This window comes from Colobus angolensis, unplaced genomic scaffold, assembly GCF_000951035.1.
Source record: "Colobus angolensis palliatus isolate OR3802 unplaced genomic scaffold, Cang.pa_1.0 Scaffold6, whole genome shotgun sequence".
NCBI classification, from domain to species: Eukaryota; Metazoa; Chordata; class Mammalia; order Primates; family Cercopithecidae; genus Colobus; species Colobus angolensis.
Genome location: NW_012119598.1, coordinates 9,825,832 through 9,845,321, shown reverse-complemented (window position 1 = coordinate 9,845,321; position 19,490 = coordinate 9,825,832). Strand labels below are relative to the sequence as shown.

The window sequence follows — 19,490 nt, the reverse complement described above, 5'->3', positions numbered from 1 at the left end:
AGGCTGGTCTCGAACTCCTGACCTCAGGTGATCCACCCCCCGCCTCAGGCTCTCTGTGATGGTATAATAGGCATGAGCCACCGTGCCCAGCTGGGGTCTTATCTTTAATTGTGAGAAAAGTTGCCCTAACTGCTTCAAAATATTAACATGCAAGAAAAAGACTAAACCAAAAGGAATTCTACATTACATTGGCATAATTCTCCCATTTTCAATAGAATATGAGTCAATTTATATTAAAGAAGCATAAATTATGGCAGAACAAACTGCATTGTCAACATTCTAGTGATGTCTAGGGTAGCACCCTATAAGCTGATTCATTAGTATTTGTTCAGCAAAAATTAAAATCTTCATAGTAAGCAGAATCAATAAAGATGATAAAGAGACTCACATTAGGTCATTCAGGGTTAACACTGATGAGTTCAAGTCCCATGAGCTTTTATCACCAAAAAATACAGGGAAACCCCTTTTAGGTTTTGGTACAGCAGCTAGTGAATAATAGACATTTACCCCTTCATCAAGACCCTAGTGAAAGTTTGCACAAGGCAGTTATGAGGACAGTCCACCAGTTACACTAATCTGTGAGTTCTCACCTGCCCTTGGTTAAAAAGCCTTAAGTCAACTTCAGTTTCTAAATGTTGGAGACTTTTCATTTCCACATGTCCAGACACAACTTCTGGATTCAAGGCCCCAGTCATTCAGTCTCTCCTAACCTCCTCACTGTTAGCCCCACTGCTCCTTTCAGAAAACTCTCTTTACAGCATGCCAATAGGTTACAATGGCCTTGGAATAAGATTTCCTGTTCCCAGGCTTGCACTTCTCTAGTTTTTGTTTTTGTTTTTTTTTAATCTAGAATTACATTCCTCACTCCTCTCCGTGTCCAAATTTTTACTCTCAATTAATTATATGATAACCCTGTTCTTAGCAACTCCTTCTTTTCAATTACTATAGAACTAATTACTAATTACCTATGATAATCATATCACACTCAATATATAAAGGCTTGTAATAGCATATGTAAGTGTTGTAGATGGCAATTCTTCCCATTTCTCTATTCTGGGCTTTTGTGTGTTGTTTCTATGGCAGAAAACCACGCCTTTTCTGTATTTATAACTCATTTATAATATGTATTTATAACTCATTTGCATCCATTAGTGTACTGCCAATAAACAGACTAATTTATCAGCTGGCAAGAAGTTAATATCTTGACTTCAAAGAAGGGTAGAAGCAGAATTCCTTCCTCTTAAAGAGACCTCAATGTTTTCTCTTAAAGCCTTCAACTGATTGGATGAGGCCCACCCTCATTATGAAGAGTGATTGGCTTTACTCAAAATCTACAGATTTAAATGTTAACTACATCTAAAATCTACCTTCACAGTAATATCTAGACTAGTGTTTGGCCAAACTACTGGCCACCATAGCCTATCCAAGTTGATACAGAAAGTTAATCATCACATCATTTGACCATTCCCCTTCTAATAGTCATTTAGATGATTTCTGGATAGTTAGCCATTACAAAAATTGCTGCATTGAGTAAGCTTGTGCATAACCAGTTCAACTGCCAGTTGAATAAGCATATCTTTGCTATACATTCCTAGAAGTATAATTGTGGGTCAACTGTTAGGTGAATTTGCTATTTTGAGGAATATTAGCAAATTGCTTTTCATAGTGGTTGTAGCAATATACATTTACATCAGCAGCGTACAAGAGTTTCTGTTTCATCAAACCGTCCCTAACAGAGTGTATTACCAAACGTTTTGAAATTTCACAAAATGAGAGTCGACAAATAGTACCATATTGATTTTCTCTTATTATGAATGAGGAGGAGCTTCTATTAAAATGTTTAACAAGCACTTATATTTTTTGTGAATAAATTGTTCATATCCTTTGTCTATGTCCCATTGTCTTATGATATTTCTATAATAAGTTCGAGTTAGTTCTATAATAATCAAAACTACAAATATATCATGTTTTTGAGTTGCAAATATCTGTTTCCATTAGTATATTTTCACCATTAGGGTTTTTAATAAGAGCTTTTAAGCATTTCAACAGTTTAAATACATTTTAATTAAAATTTTATATAAACATAAGGAATTTGAAACATTACATGTACACAGATCAATGAATTTTCATTCAGTGAGTAAAGTTAACCTTTGTAAATACCATTCAGAGTGAGAAATAGTACTCCATAAATACTTCCCCAAATGACACTTCCAGTTACTATCAGTTCCTCCCCAAAGGTAAAGACACCAACATACATCAGTTATGCCTGGGTTTAATATTTACATGTTTGTTTATAATATTTATTATGATTATTATATATAAAATCATATGATTTATAAAAGTTATATAAAGAATCTGTATTTTTTGTGTGTTTGACTTCTTTTTCCAAATTCTATTTATAAGATTCATCCATGTTATTTTATATTAATTACTTTATATATAATTAGTTTATTTATCCTCAATACTGTATGTGTTAATATATCATAATTTATTAATTCATCAACTCTTAAAAGCCATTTAGGTTTTTGCCATTTTTAACTACCTTAAGAATGCTGCTAAAACATCTCATCTTTTAGAGACTATATGCATACATTTCTGATGACTATATATTTCAGAGCGGAAGTGTTTATTGTGCTCAACGTTAATAAATACTGCAAACAAATGATAAACTGTGACTATAAAATGTTAAACTCCCATCATCAACAGTGTATCTATCATTTCAATGTTAGTTCCTCTATGTAGTGGTCCCTTCTTGTGTGTGTGTATGTGTGTTGTATTCTTCTGGTGACTCATGAGGGTGATCACTTTTTTGGACTATCTCTATTTAACATTTATTTTAAATTTCATTATTTTAGTGTCTGCCAACTGAAAGTTTGATATGTGTTCTTTCTCTATCTTTCTGCTTGAAAGGGGAACTTGGATAATTGATTTTTAACTATTCTTCCTTTTTAAAAGTAGAAATTTAAGGCTATACATTTTCTTCTAAGCATTGTTAGCTGCATTCCTGAAGGTTTGATACTTTGTATTTTTTCTGACATTTAATCAAAGTTTTTCTAATGTCTATTTTTTTTTTTTTTTAAATTATGCTTTACTTAAAAGTGTTTTGTTTAATGTCCGAGCTGTTGGGGGAGGGTTTTAGTTTTCTTCTTATTATTGATTTCTAACTTAATTTCACTGTGGTCAAAGAAGATACTTTGAATGTCTTAAAACCTTTGAAATGTGTTGAGGTTTGCTTTGTGATGCATCATGTGGTCAGTTTTGCTCAATGTTCCCTGTGCCCTCTATTGTCTTTGGATGCAGTATTCTGATGTCAATTAGATCAGATGGGTAATTGTGTTTGTGGAAGACACTGTAAAAGATGGCCTTCAATTATCCCTGCCCCCTGATAATCAAACCCTTACAGAATTCTCTCCACTTGAATGCTGGTGGATCCTGTGACTTGCTTCTTACCAGTAGAACAGAATTATGTTATATAAGATTGTACCATCAGTCACTTTCACTTTCTGATTTTGATGAAGAATGCAGCCCTGCTGGAAAGGCCCATGTGACAAGAAACTGAGACTAACAACTGAGGTTAAAATGAGGTTGACCTCTAGCTAACAGGCAACAAGAAACTAGGGAACTTGTTCTAACAGCCTGTAAGAAAGAACTATGCCAAGAAGGGTGTGATCTTAGAAGTAAATCCTTCCCCAGTCAAACATTGAGATGAGGCTGCAACTCCATTGGGCACCTTGATTGCAATTCTCACATGAGCCTCGGAGGCAGAGAGAACGAGATAAAAACAGTGCCAGGCTCCTGACCCACAAAAACTGTGAGATAGTAAAGTATGTTGTTTGAATCAGTCTTTCTTGTTTAAACCCCACAAACATATTTCATTGCTATTTGTTTTCAGTGAGTCACCATTTATATGACTAAGCCACCCTCCTCCGTCTCTAATTCTTTACATCTTCTCACATCTACTGCCAGTTGAATGTAGATAGCCTCTGAGATTCAGAGTTCCAATTTCTGGAAATAAAAATATGATGAATTTAGGTGCTCTTTATTCTTTCTAGACAGTACTTTCACACAAGTCTATTTTCCAGGTTTCTCAGAGGCAGATAACATTGCTGCTTTTGTACTAATGAACACTCATAGTCCACTGACACAGAAAGGCAGGGATGGTGTCATGACATCCATGTTCTCGGTGTCATCTGGGGCCTCTTTTTTTTTTAGCAGGAAATTATAGACAGCAACCCCTCTGGAATGGGGATTTGCAGTATGGCAGGCTTTGAATAGATTGGACAAGCCTCTAATACACACTCTATTTGGTGTTCTATCTGTTTTTGCATTTATCTATAACTTTTCCCTACGGAACTCATGATATAAGGATCTCTACAGCTCTTATGTGCCTCTCTGTCCTGCTATTTTCATGGCAGGTGTTGCCTTGGAAGGTTTATAAATGAAGAGAAACTAAGGAACTGGCTCATGGATAGATTTCCATGTCTGGCAAACCTAGAAGGTAGATATCATGGCCACATGTTTTTCTTGTCAATGTAACTTCTGCATTTAGGTTTATGTAAAGACAGTGAGACTAACTTAAAGGCCTTTATTCTCCCTACTTAGGGCAATCTGTCCTGGTTGATTGTATCAATTTTTGCCACGAAGTTTTTCACTTCTCTGCCCCTCTTCATTAATTACAGGGGTAATAGAAGCACTGGGTATACATAGGCATATAAACTTTTGCTGCATTTTCTCTATTGAGTCTTTGCTACTTTTTGATTTTTATATACCTCAGGGGTATATAAATCTTTTCTTTTAATAGGACATTATATTTTGCTATATTTCAGTGGATGTTAGGGAAAGACAGTTTTTAACTGTCATGATAAACTGCAAGTTCTCTTGACTGATTTTCCTGATTGACTTCGTGCAATACAATTTTTCCTTTTAAGAAAAAAATATTATTTTCATCTTTCTCATTGTAAAAAAAAAGTTCTCATGTTATTTTCTTTTCCCTTATAACTGAATTAACCATTCAGGGAGGCTCTTCAATGAAGATGTATTTCAAAGAGGATTCCTTCATTCAAAGCGAGCTACCAGTATTTATTATTTCAGACCTATGCCATTCATTTACTCAATTTCCCAGCCAGAATATTTGGAAATCCTGAATTTATTCTACTTGATGGCATTGACTATATATTATATGATCAGCAAATTTAATTCAATGCATTGTCTAAAATACTATTCTAATCTCTTTCTGTTTCCTAATTCAGGACCATTGCTTTGGTTCAAGTCTTCATAACTTCTTTCCTATAGAAGTAAAATCTCCCATCCTTAACTCTTTCTTCTTTGAGTTGATCTCTGTGGTCTACCTGTTCTAATGGGGTTAACATCCTTTAATGTAACCCCAGTTGCCCAATATGTTATGTTCAAGTTTCTTAACATGATCTTCAGACTTTATCCTGTAACTTTATTTCTCTTCTTAAACCTCGGGAATGAACTGCTTAATTCTCTGAAATGCATGATATTCTGTCATCTGATTTTTTTCTGGCTAAGATTCTGGTAAAATTTACTCATCATTCAAAACTCACACTAAGTAACACTTTCTATCCCCACACTCAGACAAGGATAATCATTGTTTTCCCTTTGTGCTCCTATAGAATTTTGTATCTATCATAACAAATCTTAACAGTTTTTCTGCTTCTTTTCCTTTTTTGTCCTCTAGACTTTCACATTCTTCAGGGAAAGGTCTGTGTTTTATTCTTTGTTCCATCAGCAATTAATATACTGGTGAACATTCTGGAAAAAATATAAAATGTTAATGGATAAAAAAAATATAAATGATCAAATACTTCTGGATCAGTATAAATCCATCATCGCTTTTAAAAAATGTCTAGCGTATATCCTTCAGGTGGTAGGAAAACAAATTTATTTTTCTATATATAGGAAAAATAAAATTCTGTGGGTACTATTAAATATCTTGTTACACTGAGGTATTTATGAGGTTTCTGAATTGAATTGAAATTTCTCCCTCAAAACAAATCTTAGATACAAGTCAAGTGTTCTTAGGGGACTGATACTAGAAAAAGAAACAAAAAGCAAACCAAACATTATGTTTCAGTCTAAGAATTTGAGTGCTTTTCTAAACCCACCAATATAATCAGATTTATATTTATTTTTACAGAAATGTTTGCTCAGCTAATGCATTCCTAATCAAATAATGGGTGTTCCATGATGGAAATTTCAAATAAAGTTCTTAAGGCTGTCAAAAACTAAATAAGCTAACCAGAATTATATTTCTTTGTTTCCTGGTGGATCTCATAAGTGCTTCAAGAGGAATACAGCATACTTAGAAAGAGGCCAGATAGGCACTCAAGCGCAAGTGTACTCCTCCATTCCTCACCCTCAACCAATGATTTCATACATATATTCTGGTGAAATATGTCTGTTTTTGAATTGACAAATATCTCCATGATCTATCACATTTTAAAATTATTTGTGTTTGTTTCAAGCAAACTCCATGCCATCTCAAAATTAAAAACTACAATTCCATTAAGTAATCTATTTTGTGCTTAAAAAGAGTATCGTATGGCTAGTCACACGAATTCTAACCCATTAGTGTGAATGATGATCAATTAATTTTTAACTTAGAGTGCACAAACGCAGAATGCATCCTGTTAAACGCAACTTTAGGTGATTTTGAAGTTGACTTTGAGTTCCTTTGTTGAATGTTACAAAAGTCTTTGGCATGATTCATTCAGCTCATTGGGGTTTTTCAGTTAGGCTCTTCTAAGCCTAATTTTGAGATACAGCAATCACAGAAAACTTACTAACACAGTATTCTTGAAAGCCAAAATCAAGACACTATAGACTACAGTGTATTACCAATGAAATACTCATGAAAACAACCTCACTTTATTTTCAGTTTTGTGGTTCATAGGACATTAGTAATTAAGACAAGTTTTATGAGGCATCATTTTGCAAGATTTGATTAAAATGGATTTGAAAGCACTGGAATGAAATGGCAACAGCTCAGATTGTCTGTGTTTACTCTTGTTTGAAATTTCTTTCAATGGGAGGTGCCAGAACAGTGGGCCACAAGTTCAACCTCTGTAAGTTTGAGAACCTTATTTATTTGAGAAGAATCTGGTTCACATGTTGTAAGACAATCTGAGCAAAATAAGATTGATGCTCTACGAGCTCATGAGGCATTAAGGCAATCAGTCATAGAAGCAGACAGCCAAGATGACATGTCACATCACTAGGACCCCAAAATGCTCAAGTCTCCTCTAAAGGGTGGTTGCTGTTGTTGTTGTTGTTTTCAGTCTATCCAAGACAGGGAAAAAAGATCGCATGACTCTTAAGGAAATATTTGACCTCTAAAATTAAAACATTAAAAATAAACAATAAAGAAAAAAGTTATGTAAAGACCTCCTTAAATGTGTTTCTTGCAAAGTCACAGTCATTCTTGGCAAACTTATTTTTAAATGGCAGTAACAAGAACAATAGTAGTACCTACCTTCAGGCTCTACCTCTCATGTTCCAGTTACCGCGGAACTCATGTTCCAGTTACCGTGGAACTCATGTTCTGGATACCCTTTATTTCCTATCATCTTCACAAGAGAGTTCTATGACTTTTGGAAGGGGGCAGGTAAAGAAATGGAGACGTCAAGACTTCAAAAGGCAGCAATTTTTCCAAGACCACATCCCTAGGAGTGGAGGAGGTGAAATGTGATTTTAGGTATGTCCAATTCCAAAATCACCTGGTCACACAGAAAAGACAGAGTGGGCTGGCGCGGTGGCTCAAGCCTGTAATCCCAGCACTTTGGGAGGCCGAGACGGGTGGATCACTAGTTTAGGAGATCGAGACCATCCTGGCTAATCCGGTGAGATCCCGTCTCTACTAAAAACTACAAAAAACTAGCCGGGCAAGGTGGCGGCGCCTGTAGTCCCAGCTACACGGGAGGGCAGGAGAATGGCCTGAACCCGGGAGGCGGAGCTTGCAGTGAGCTGAGATCCGGCCACTGCACTCCAGCCTGGGCGACAGAGCGAGACTCCGTCTCAAAAAAAAAAAAAAAAAAAAAAAAAAAAGACAGAGTGCCTCACTTAATTTAAATGGATAAAAATTAGTGTGCTCTGAGGTCAGCAGCTGATAAGTGCAGGAGAGACTGTTCCCATTGCTGTATGATACTGACGCTGGCTACCGTCGCTGCCTAGGTGAGCCCTGGCTTCTGTGCTGCTGTTCCTGCTGCCGTGTGTCCCTGGGATGGGTCCTTAGCTATCACTCCTCTCTTTGTCCTAAGCCTCAGATTCAGGGCCTCGGAAGGAACATTCAGTTGGCCAAATATTGGCCATATGGTTATGTCATGGCTGTCAGAGGTGAGGGAGGGAATATCTGCCTCCTGTCGGGCTGCAGCCCACCAGGATCCACAAATAATACATGCAAAGCAAGAACTCCAGAAAACAGGGAAGCTTCCAGTTCTGCCTCTGCAACTTTGTGACCGTATGATCTCAGCCACTATCCTACTTGTCTGCATATTAAAGTAACATCCTCTTAACTGGTGCACCTATGGCTTCATTTTGTCTCTCCGTTCACAACAGAGTAGCCAGAGGACTCCTTTTAAAACACGTCAGATTGTGTTACTTCTTTGCTCAAAACCCTTTGGTGGGTTCCCTTCTTGCTCAGAGTGAAACCTAAAATCTAATTTTCAGATATGTTGGCAGGAGTAAGGGAGCAACCACGGAGAGATAGTGAGGCAGTCAGAGGCTAGCAAGATTAGAACGTTGTTTTTACGCCTACATGTAAATGTTTACTTCAGTTCCCACTGGCCCTGAGTCCCATGGGGATGATGTAGAGGCAGGCCTAGGTGGGTGCTGCACACACAGTAGGTTTGTGTCACTTTGGAGGAACTCCAAGCTTAAGAGACTCCAGTCTTAGAAGTGAGCTGCTAGTAAATCAACCTATGTTTCGTAATAAACACATTCAAATCAACCTATGTTTTGTAATAAACACATTCTCTTATTATACTGGATATCAAATGAACCTGCTCTCCACATCAGAGGAAGAAGTCTTCTCTACCTTCCAAGGCTGTTCATTTGATCTGACATAAAAGCTGCCACAAGACAAGCTGAAACAGAATAGATAATAGAGAAACATCTTCCAAAACATGCTAGCTAGGTATATGCCTATAATCTAATGTTCCCTGTACATTTTAAGATGCCTAAAATATCTCATAACAATATATTAAAATAACATGAACTTTTTACATAGTTAGCCCTGGGTACCAAATATCTTCATTAGATGGAACTTGCTAGTTGTGCTGTTTTAATCTTCTACTTGTACTAATTATTTTCTATTAGATCTCTGATAATGAGAGAAGTTATTAAAATGCTTCATTATTTTGGATTTTTAATTTGTCTTTATATTTCTTTCAATTTTGGCTTTGTATATTTTATTGCAATGTTTCTTGGAACATAAAAGGTGTTCATTTTTATTTTTTGCTAATGAGTTGTTAAATTTGTTATGTATGATTCTCTATATCTATAATAGTGCTTTTGTTTTAAAGATTATTTTGTTCTAATGATAGTTACTGCTACACTTGATTTATTCTGTGAGCATATCAATTAGAATCCTCGCTGGAAACAGATGGTCCACTAAAGCTGAGTAATTGAGGATATTTTAATAAAGAGAATATTTTTAAAGTAGTGGACAAGATCTCGGGAGACAAGGGATTTCTGTAGTACCTGGAGTTACAGGGATTTTAGTTCCATGTGTTTTGAAATCTCCCCTTTCCCATCCCAACAGTTACTAATACTGTTCAATGGAGTTGACACTGCACAGTAAATTCATTAAAAAGTTTTATATTTCTCACAAAACTGTCTGTCCATTCATTCTGTCAGGTTTCCTTTCCCAGTCTCTGGTTTATGTCTCAGGTATAGCTGGTAGCTTATCTAGCAACTTTTAGGCACTAGAACAGCTATTTTAAACCTTGAGACATTCAAATGACATGTAATGTGAACTTCAGTCTCTCATCTTATTGGAAACTTCTACTACTACTCAAATCTGACTTGTGAATTCCACTAACCCTCCATGCTATTTTTTCTCCACTCAACTGGGGTGTGGCAAATATTCAAATATTGGTTTTTTAATGTTGGAGTTCTTTTAAGGCTTTTTCCAGTAAATCCTCCCATATTCTTGCAGCGATCATAGAATTCCTTAAATGACACAACCCCTTCTGGTCTCTCAGCATTCACTTGGGTTCCTGGCTTCGTGGTACATTCCACGTGTATTAGTTTTCTCTTGCTGTATAACAAATTACCACAGACTCAGCAACTTAAAACAATACCCACTTATTACATAATATCACAGTTCTGTAAGTCAAAAGTTAAGGCAAGTTCAATTGTGTTCTCTACTGAAATCGAGGCATTGACCAGTCAGGGCCTTATCTGGAGGCTCTGGGGAAGAATCTGCTGCCAAGCTTTTAGAAATTACTTGCAGGATTCAGTCTCTTGTGGTTGTAGGACTGTGGTTGATGTTTCCTTGCTCTCTGTCAGCTAGAGGCTTTGCTAGGTTCTAGAGGCTGTCCGCCCTCAAAGCCAGCAATGGTGTTATGAAATCTTCTCACACTTCAAACCTTTCTGATTTCCTCATTCTGTTAGAAGCACACATCATAAAGCATCTATTTGTACTATGTGCGGATAAATACTTTGTGAACTTTCCAAAATTATAGCAGAAAATTGGTAACCATAAAATGTTACAGAGCTGATTAAAGAAAAACTAGAATTTCTAGTTTGAAATGAAAATTATTATGTGAAAAGAGGCTTCAGACCCTGAATATTCTACTGAAAGGAAGCAGATTGACAAAATTATTGAGCTACAAACACATACTACCTTTCAGGTAAGAGAAAGGGAGACTTAAGGGGTAAACTGTGGAGAACAGAAAACTCTTCAATTTATTGTTTATTTAATTAATTTATTTTTAGAGATGGGGTCTCACTATGTTGCCCATGCTGAAGTAAAGTGGCTAGTCATAGGAATGATTGCAGTACACTGCAGCCTCAAATTCCCGGGCTCAAACCATCCTCCCATCTCAGCCTGCCAAGGAGCTGGAACTAACAGGCATGTGCCATTGCACCCAGCTCAAACTATAACTTTAAAGGGTTTTACTGGTTGGGTCAGGCCTATCTGGATAATCTCCTTATCCGAAGGTCAAATTCTTTGGGACTTTAATTATATCTGCAAAATCTTTTCATACCAACACTGAAATTTGTGTTTGACTAAATAACCAGAGGATGGAATCCCTGTGAGTCATCTTTATATTTCAGTCCATTCCCTGGTCCCCCAAAAGTCACATACCTCCCAAATGCAAAATACACTCTCCCTTTCCAAGTCCTTCTGATAGTCACTTATATGTGTGAATGTAAATAAGCTATGGTCCACAGCTAGGAAGCAAATATGAATCTAGGTGTTGCTGTGAAAGTATTTTATAGATGTGATTAACATCTACAACCAGTTGACTTTCTCTAAAAGAGATCATCTTAATAATCTGGGTGGGCCTGATTCAATCAGCTTAAAAGTCTTAAGAGCAGAATGAGGAAGAAGAAATTCCATCTGTGAATGGCACCATCAGCCTTTCCAACCTGTCTTTTCTGATCACTTGCTCTATGGATTTTGGACTTGCCTAGTTAATCTCCACAATTGTAAATTGCAAGAAATCTGTCTATGCCAAGATCAGCTTTGTCGTGGAGACCCAGTGGTGCTAGAGGAATTAAAGACACACACACAGAAATATAGAGGTGTGGAGTGGGAAATCAGGGGTCTCACAGCCTTCAGAGCCGAGAGCCTTGAACAGAGATTTACCCACATATTTATTGACAGCAAGCCAGTGATGAACATTGTTTCTATAGATTATAGATTAACTAAAAGTATTCCTTATGAGAAATAAAGGGACGGACCGAAATAAAGGGATGGGCTGGGCTAGTTATCTGCAGCAGGAGCATGTCCTTAAGGCACAGGTCGCTCATGCTATTGTTTGTGGTTTAAGAATGCCTTTAAGCGGTTTTCCCGCCCTGGGTGGGCCAGGCATTCCTTGCCCTGATTCCGGTGAACCCACAACCTTCTAGCATAGGCGTCATGGCCATCACAAACATGTCACAGTGCTGCACAGATTTTGTTTATGGCCAGTTTTGGGGCCAGTTTATGGCCAGATTTTGGGGGGCCTGTTCCCAACATGTCTGCCTATCTATCTATCTACCTATCTACCTACCTACTATCAATTATAAATATGACATATGTATTTCATATTTTTACATACATGTAATACATATTATTGTGTGCGCGCATGCACACACACACACACACACACAGTCTCCTACTGGTTTGTTCTGGTGAAGTCCTAATTGATAGCAGTCCACCAAAGTCTCATTCCATTACAATATCAGTTGAAAGTCCAAAATCTCATCTGAATGTCATTCATTTAAAAGTCCTAAATCTCACGGAAATCAGGCGTTACAGAGGCTTATCAGTCTAATTCATTGTGGGCTATGGTGCGGATTCAACTGTAGACCTGAAAACTAAAGGAAAAGTTATGTGTTATCAATATTTTCCCAATGCAATGGCAAGACAGGCATAGACTAATAATTATGGTTGTTTCATTCAAAAGGGAGGTACATGGAAAGTGAAAAGAAGTCACCAGACAAAGGTAGTTCTGAAATCCAGTTGTCAATCTCTTTTAGGTCTTGGGATTAATCCTCTGTGGCTCTCAGCTCTACTCTCCACATTCATGGTTCCACCCTCTGGATTTTCCTTTTTACCCTGTGAGTCTCCCTTTCTCTTACTTGAAAGGTAGTGTGTGTTTGTAGCTCAACAGTTTTGTCAGTCTGCTTCCATTCAGTAGAATATTCAGGGTCTCTTTTCACATAATAATTTTCATTTCAAACTAGAAATTCTAGTTTTTCTTTCATTGGCTCTGTAACATTTTATAGTTAACAATTTTCTGCTTTGGAAAGTTTATAAAATATTTGTCTACACATAGTACAAATAGAGGCTTTATGATCTTTGCTGATAAATGCAATATCCAAAGTTGTTACAGTTGTTGTTGTTACATCTTGTTTATGATGATTCTCTCTCATAGTGTGTTGATTCCATAAGTGCTAGATCATTGCAAGTGAATAATCATTTTTACTAATAATTTGAGTCTGAGGATGACAGATCTTCCTTCTGAGTAGACTTTAATTTACTTCAATTGGTATAAACAATCTCGAACTAGCTTAATTAAAGTTCAAGCCTTGAGATTCCATGCAAAACCCCTTTAGGATTGCTTTAACTTGCAGGGGCACCTTTTTGGGGTACATTGACATTTTGGCTCCCATATTATTAGTTGCGGAGAGCAAGGTTAACCCTCCCTGACTTGGACAGGCTTCCTTACATCTCAGTTTTTCAGGTATCATTTCTGAATCGAAAGTTTCCCTCAATGCAGAAGCAGGTCGGAATGCTGGGCTTCTCTCTGGATTCCCACCTTCTCTTTGAACATTGGCCAGGTAACTTGTCACTGTCTTGTATGATTTTTGAAGCTTTTAAAAATATTTTGAATAAAACATTACATACAGAGTTTTTAGTTGTCTTTGGTGAAAGGATTGGTTCAAATGACTCAGCCCACCATTGCTTTATGTAGGAAAGTTTCTGAACAAAACATTTATACTGCCTTTTGCATATATGGACAAACCTTTTGAAATTCTAGGCTTTTTTTCTGGGGTTCTAGTTCCAAGATTATGAAGGCTTAAGATGGGAATGGGGAAACCCATTCCCACATGGGTTTACAATACTTAACCTCCATTATCAACTATGTTTCCAGCCCCTCTCTTTTCTAAGTCAATTTTGAGTTTTCACTTTCTTTCTGGCACATGGCAATTCTTCCACTCCATGTTTTTTGAGATAAGCTGGATGTTATTTTTGTTTATTTGTTTACTTATAAATAGTGCAGATGCAACACATAAGCAAGGAGGTTTAGCTGTTATTTCTTTTTGTTTGTTCTGTGGCTATATTGGAGTAGAAGCTCTCCATATCAACTTACCCTGCACGGTGTTGGATGCACCCCCTGCCCTGCTTACACATATATTCATTAGTATCCAAGCATTTCTTCCTGAACCCCAAGCATAGTAAGTGATGCATATATGAATACTTTATAAGCTGTATGTGTGGATATCCTTAAAGTTTACCTTTGTCTAATTTACAAATTTGTTTCCCTTTGTTATATTTAATGTTTAATATTTCCAAACAGGATTAAAAACAAAACTCAAATAAGTTATTCACTTCTGATAGCAAATTTGATATCATTGCTTCATAATTACAAATATCATCTGTTGACATCATTCTAGTGTGGATAGCTCAGTGACGTTACCAAGGTTTAAACCTTATTATTGATTTTCCAGTGGAAGAACTTACATGTTTTCCTACAATAGTCAAATTATCATAGAAGAAGTAAATTTTACTCCTGTGTCAAAATTCTATCCACCAGATAATGTCGAGGAAATCACAGCTACCTGCTATGGTTTGAATGTTTGTGTCCCTCCCAAAAATTCATGTTGAAACCTAAGGCCTAATATGACAGTATGAAGAGGTGGGCGTTTAGGAGGTGATTAAGTCCTAACAGTGCAGCCCTTGTGAATGATATTACCATCTTTACAAAAGGACTCCAAGGAACTAGCAAGACCTTTTGCCTTCTGCGTTCTGCCAGTAAGGACGCAGTAACAGAACACCTCTTGGAAGCAGAGCAGCCTTCACCAGACACTGAACCTGTTGACGCCTTGATCTTGGACTTCCTCAGTCTCCAGAGCTGTAAGAAAATAAGGTTCTGGTTTTTACAAATTATCCAGTATCAGGTAGTTTGTAATAGCAGCACGAATGGACTAAAACACCATCCAAAGAATGAGCAGATGAAATTCCACACTTGCTGAAAGGACTAGTTCCAGCTTCTAGGGTGAGAAAGACTCAACTGAAGCCTGTCTGGGACTAGTGTTTCACAGTGGGTAATAACACAATTATCTTTCTGGTTTTCCTTAAAACTAAATGCTCCCCTAACTAGCAATCCTGAGATGGTTAAAAAAACTGAAAGACGGCAGGGCGTGGTGGCTCACGCCTGTAATCCCAGTGCTCTGGGAGGCCGAGGCAGGTGGATCACAAGGTCAGGAGTTCAAGATCAGCCTGCCCAGAATGGTGAAACCCCGTCCGTACTAAATATACAAAAATTAGCTGGGTGTGGTGGTGGGTGCTTGTAATCTCAGCTACTTGGGAGTCTGAAGCAGAGAATTGCTTGAACCCAGGAGGCAGAGGTTGCAGTGAACCGAGATTGTACCACTGCACTCCAGCCTGGAAAACAGAGTGAGACTTCATCTAAAAAAAAAAAAAAAAGAATTGAAAGACTTAGCTTTGACTATATCTAAGAAAGTCAAAGAATTTCAGAGCCATAAGGTTACTTAAATATTCCAGGTAATGGCACCCTGCCAGACAGATAATTTATAAAATAAGTGATACTACATTCCAACACTAACTTTATAATAGTCGTGGGGGGTCCTGCTATGCAATTCAATTCTGAGACCAATCAGAGTTAATGCAGATCCCCACAAAATAAGGGCTCAATCTTATATGATTGTTCCCACTTAAGATACAAGCTACAAGTCTTACATATCCCTAAACCACCCACCCTTCAGCCCGCCGTGGCTACAAATTCAGGGTTTTCAGAATCCCTCTTCAGGTAAGATAAATGATACACTTTGGATACTTGTCCCCACCCAAATCTCAAGTTGAATTGTAATCCCCATTGTTGGAGGTGGGGCCTGGTGGGAGATGATTGGCTCATGGGAGTGGATTTCTCTTGCAACTTTAGCACCATCCCCTTGGCCCCTGTCCCTGTGATGGTGAATGAGTTCTCGTGAAATCTGGTCATTTAAAAGTGTGTAGTACCTCCCCTCCCACGTTGCTTCTGCTCCTGCCATATGAGATGGCTACTTCCCTTTTGTCTTTTCCATAATTGGAATCTTTCTGAGGCCTCCCCAGAAGCAGATGCTACCAGGCTTCCTGTAAAGCCTGCAGAACTTTGAACTAATTAAACCTCTCTTCTTTATAAATTACCCAGTCTCAGGTACTTCTTTATAGCACTGCAAGAATGGCCTAATACAATAATTCACTGGAATGATCCACAGAACTCACTGAAAGCACTATACTTACACTTACAGTTTTGTAATAAAAGAGACAACTCAAGAATAGCTAAATAGAAAAAACAGGATGAGACTCGGAGGGTCCCAAGCATAGGAGCTTCTGTGGAATGCACCCCCTTCCCAGTATATCTATATGTTCACCAACCAGGGAGCTCTCCAAGCCTCACTGGAGTTTTTGTGTGGGATTCATTACATAGGCATGATCAATTACGTCACTGATCATGTGATTTAACTAAATCTTCATCTCCTTCCTCCATCAGGGGATGAGGCTGAAAGTTCCAACTCTCTAATGAAGTGTATTGCAAGAACAGAATAAATGAGCTAAGCTGGGACACTATTGGGAAGCTAAGGGCTCACCCCAAGTCACCTCATCGGCATCATCTCACGTATCCTCTGAAGAGCCTTTTGATGGTTCACACCCTGTCAACTTGATTGAATTGAAAGATACAAAGTGTTGATCCTGAGTGTGTCTTGGAGGGTGTTGCCTAAAGGGATTAATATTTGAGTCAGTAAACTGGGAAAGGCAGACCCATCCTTAATCTGGGTGGGCACAATCTAATCAGCTGCCAGCGAGGCCAGAATAGAAGCTGGAAGAAAGATGTGAAAATAGAGACTGGCCTAGCCTCCCAGCCTACATCTTTCTCCCATGCTGGATGCTTCCTGCCCTCGAACATCGGACTCCAAGTTCTTCAGTTGGAACTTGGACTGGCTCTCTTTGCTCCTCAGCCTGCAGGGGGCCTATTGTGGGATCCTGTGATCATATGAGCTAATGCTTAATACACTCATATATATATACCTATTTCATTAATTCTGTCCCCTTAGAGAACCCTGATTATGAATAACACTCAGGGAATTCCAGGGGTTTTTGAAGCTGTGTATCAGGAGCTGGGAGAAAGCATCAGAGATATTTTTTAGTATACCACGGACACTTAATAAAATGCTGTCATAGGCTCTAAGAACAGTCTTTTTTTCGGGGAAGAGCAATTACAATAACAGAGATAGGAAAGACATAAACATTCAGTGTTACTACGGCACGTGAAATGGGTGCACATCAGTGTAGCAAAAGATAGGTGAAAGTAGGAAATTATATAAGAGTAATTATCAAAAAGGAAAAATCACATTTTACATATTTCACATACGGTCTTGCTCGTGGGCAAATAGATCTAAGTGATTGTTATCCCAACGTATTAACAACAGATCTGGATTGGTAGTAGAAATCTCATTGGAATAATTTATCTCATCGGGAATAGTTAGTTTATACAGCCTCGAAGAAAAGGATTTAATTTTAAGATGGAATGAGTTTAGCTTCTCTGAATTTTTTTCTAGCAAGAACAGCTGTTCATATATATTTGCCTATTCCCCAAATTCCCCTTGCCAGTCCCCCAGAGAAATTGTCTCAGTGAATTCAATAAGAATGATATTATGGAGAAACTCACTGATCCTCATTTTATTATTTGCAAAGTTACAGTTAGGAAATGACAATATTTTACTATTAGGAACCACATGATCCTACCCTGGGTAGAAAGAATGATATGGAATGGTGGGAAACGATCATATGCAGAGCCACAAGGCCAGGGCCATGTTCCTGGACCTGACATTAATGTAATGTGTGATTTCATGGCAATCACTTAACCTGCATGAGCTCATCTGCCAAATAAACACATTAGGCTTAGACTTGCTTGGTTAAAGACTGAATAATTCAGGATTCTATTCCTATTGACTTCAGACTATAGGATAATAATCTGATCTATAATACACTCACACATACACGAGTCACCCAAACTCTCTTTACACAAATAGGCAGTACTTCAGACCCTAAGAGGAACTGAAAATACGGATCCTGAAAGAACTTCAAAGGCGGATATCCTTATTTTTATTGATTAGCATAAAACCACTTTAATAAATGATAATATAAAGCATAACTTTGCTAATGGATCAGATTTCACCCCTCCTCATTGGCTTACTTTTTACTCAGGCCATGACTATGACAATCAGGTTTTTGGCATCCTACTGCAGCTCTGCATATAGTTTTCTACACCAAGGCCCCCCGATGCTGTAGCAGGGGAACCATGCAGAAGTTCACTAAACTCAGGCATGCACGAGGGAAGTGATGGAGAGTTAATGGCCCATCGAGTAATCCTGAGCAATGGGAAAGGAATCAGACGGAAAGCTGCCCCTCCCTTCTCTCCCTTAGAAGCACAAGTTTGAGGCTCATTCTGTACAGCTTTTCAGGCAGTCTCGGTAGGTGTGAGTCTTAGCTGCCCTCAACAATGATCAGATGAATGATGTGTACTGTTGGCTTTTCCTTGCTCCTCATTTCAACCTCCTATTTCCCTGTAATCACTTCCCAAACAAACCATCTGCACACAAGCTAATGGCTCAGGCTCTGTTTTTGGCAAGGAGCATACCAAGGCTAGGACAACCAGTAGTAGAAATATCCTAGAAAGCAGACTTTTAGAGGAGATTCTGGAACTCGATTACTCACTATCTGTATGGCAATGAGGATGCCATTTCTGGCTGTAAGCCAGGTGGTAACATTAATCTTGACATTCAATAGCATCGCAATACTAGGACTCTCACCAGTGGCGGATTAGGGTAAGTTGTAGGTGGAACGTAACCCTGACTGGTCTTGAGCAATGTAGAATCTATGGCACCTATAGATTGGTTGTATTTTGTTCGCTGCTTTAGAAATCTTGTAAAAATGAAATAACAGTTCCTCATCTAATCATCAGCAACTTCAGACATGCTGTGCAAGCCAGAAGCCTCCATGTTTCAAAAGGGCTTTTTCTCCTGCAGCTGGGGAGCAGGTTGTGCTATAAAGCAGATATTACATTTAATTATGTGGGTAGCAAAGTTAATAAGGAGACTAAATGCCTCCATGGGGTTTCTGTATAAAAGTTCCAGGAGAAGAAAGAGCACCTGGCACCTGGACGGAAACCTTTGGGATGGTGAGCCTGAGAATCTTGGATTCTTAGATTCCACCGAAACCTCTTTGCTAGAAGAGAGCTGCATATCCATGCCTGGAATCCGAGGTAGGTGCTGGTCAAGATGAAGACACTCATCCTCCTCAAGTCGAGTTTCAGCTCTAATCATGACTTCTAGCTTAATTCATACGGTCAGGTTGTAACATAGGCCAAATGGAAAGATACCATCCCTGTTCTGCAAGGAAATATCAAAACCCTAAAATAATTGCAAAATATGGATATTATGTTTCACTAAGTAATAGGGAGTGGAGCTTGAGATCCAACAGAAAATTGTGGAATATAAGGATGAATGGATAAAAATGTCTTCACGCCGGG

At 38.1% G+C, this 19,490-nt stretch overlaps 1 protein-coding gene across 1 annotated transcript in view; it reads left to right on the top strand.

Moving 5' to 3' along the window:
- The first annotated feature begins 19,061 nt into the window (after positions 1-19,061).
- Positions 19,062-19,490, top strand: part of LOC105526803 (nodal modulator 1-like) — an 8,266-nt gene continuing 7,837 nt past the window's right edge. Inside the window, exon 1 of the mRNA XM_011962908.1 lies at positions 19,062-19,139. Within this exon, the coding sequence (XP_011818298.1) occupies positions 19,062-19,139 (78 nt within the window). The remainder of the gene's footprint in view (positions 19,140-19,490) is intronic.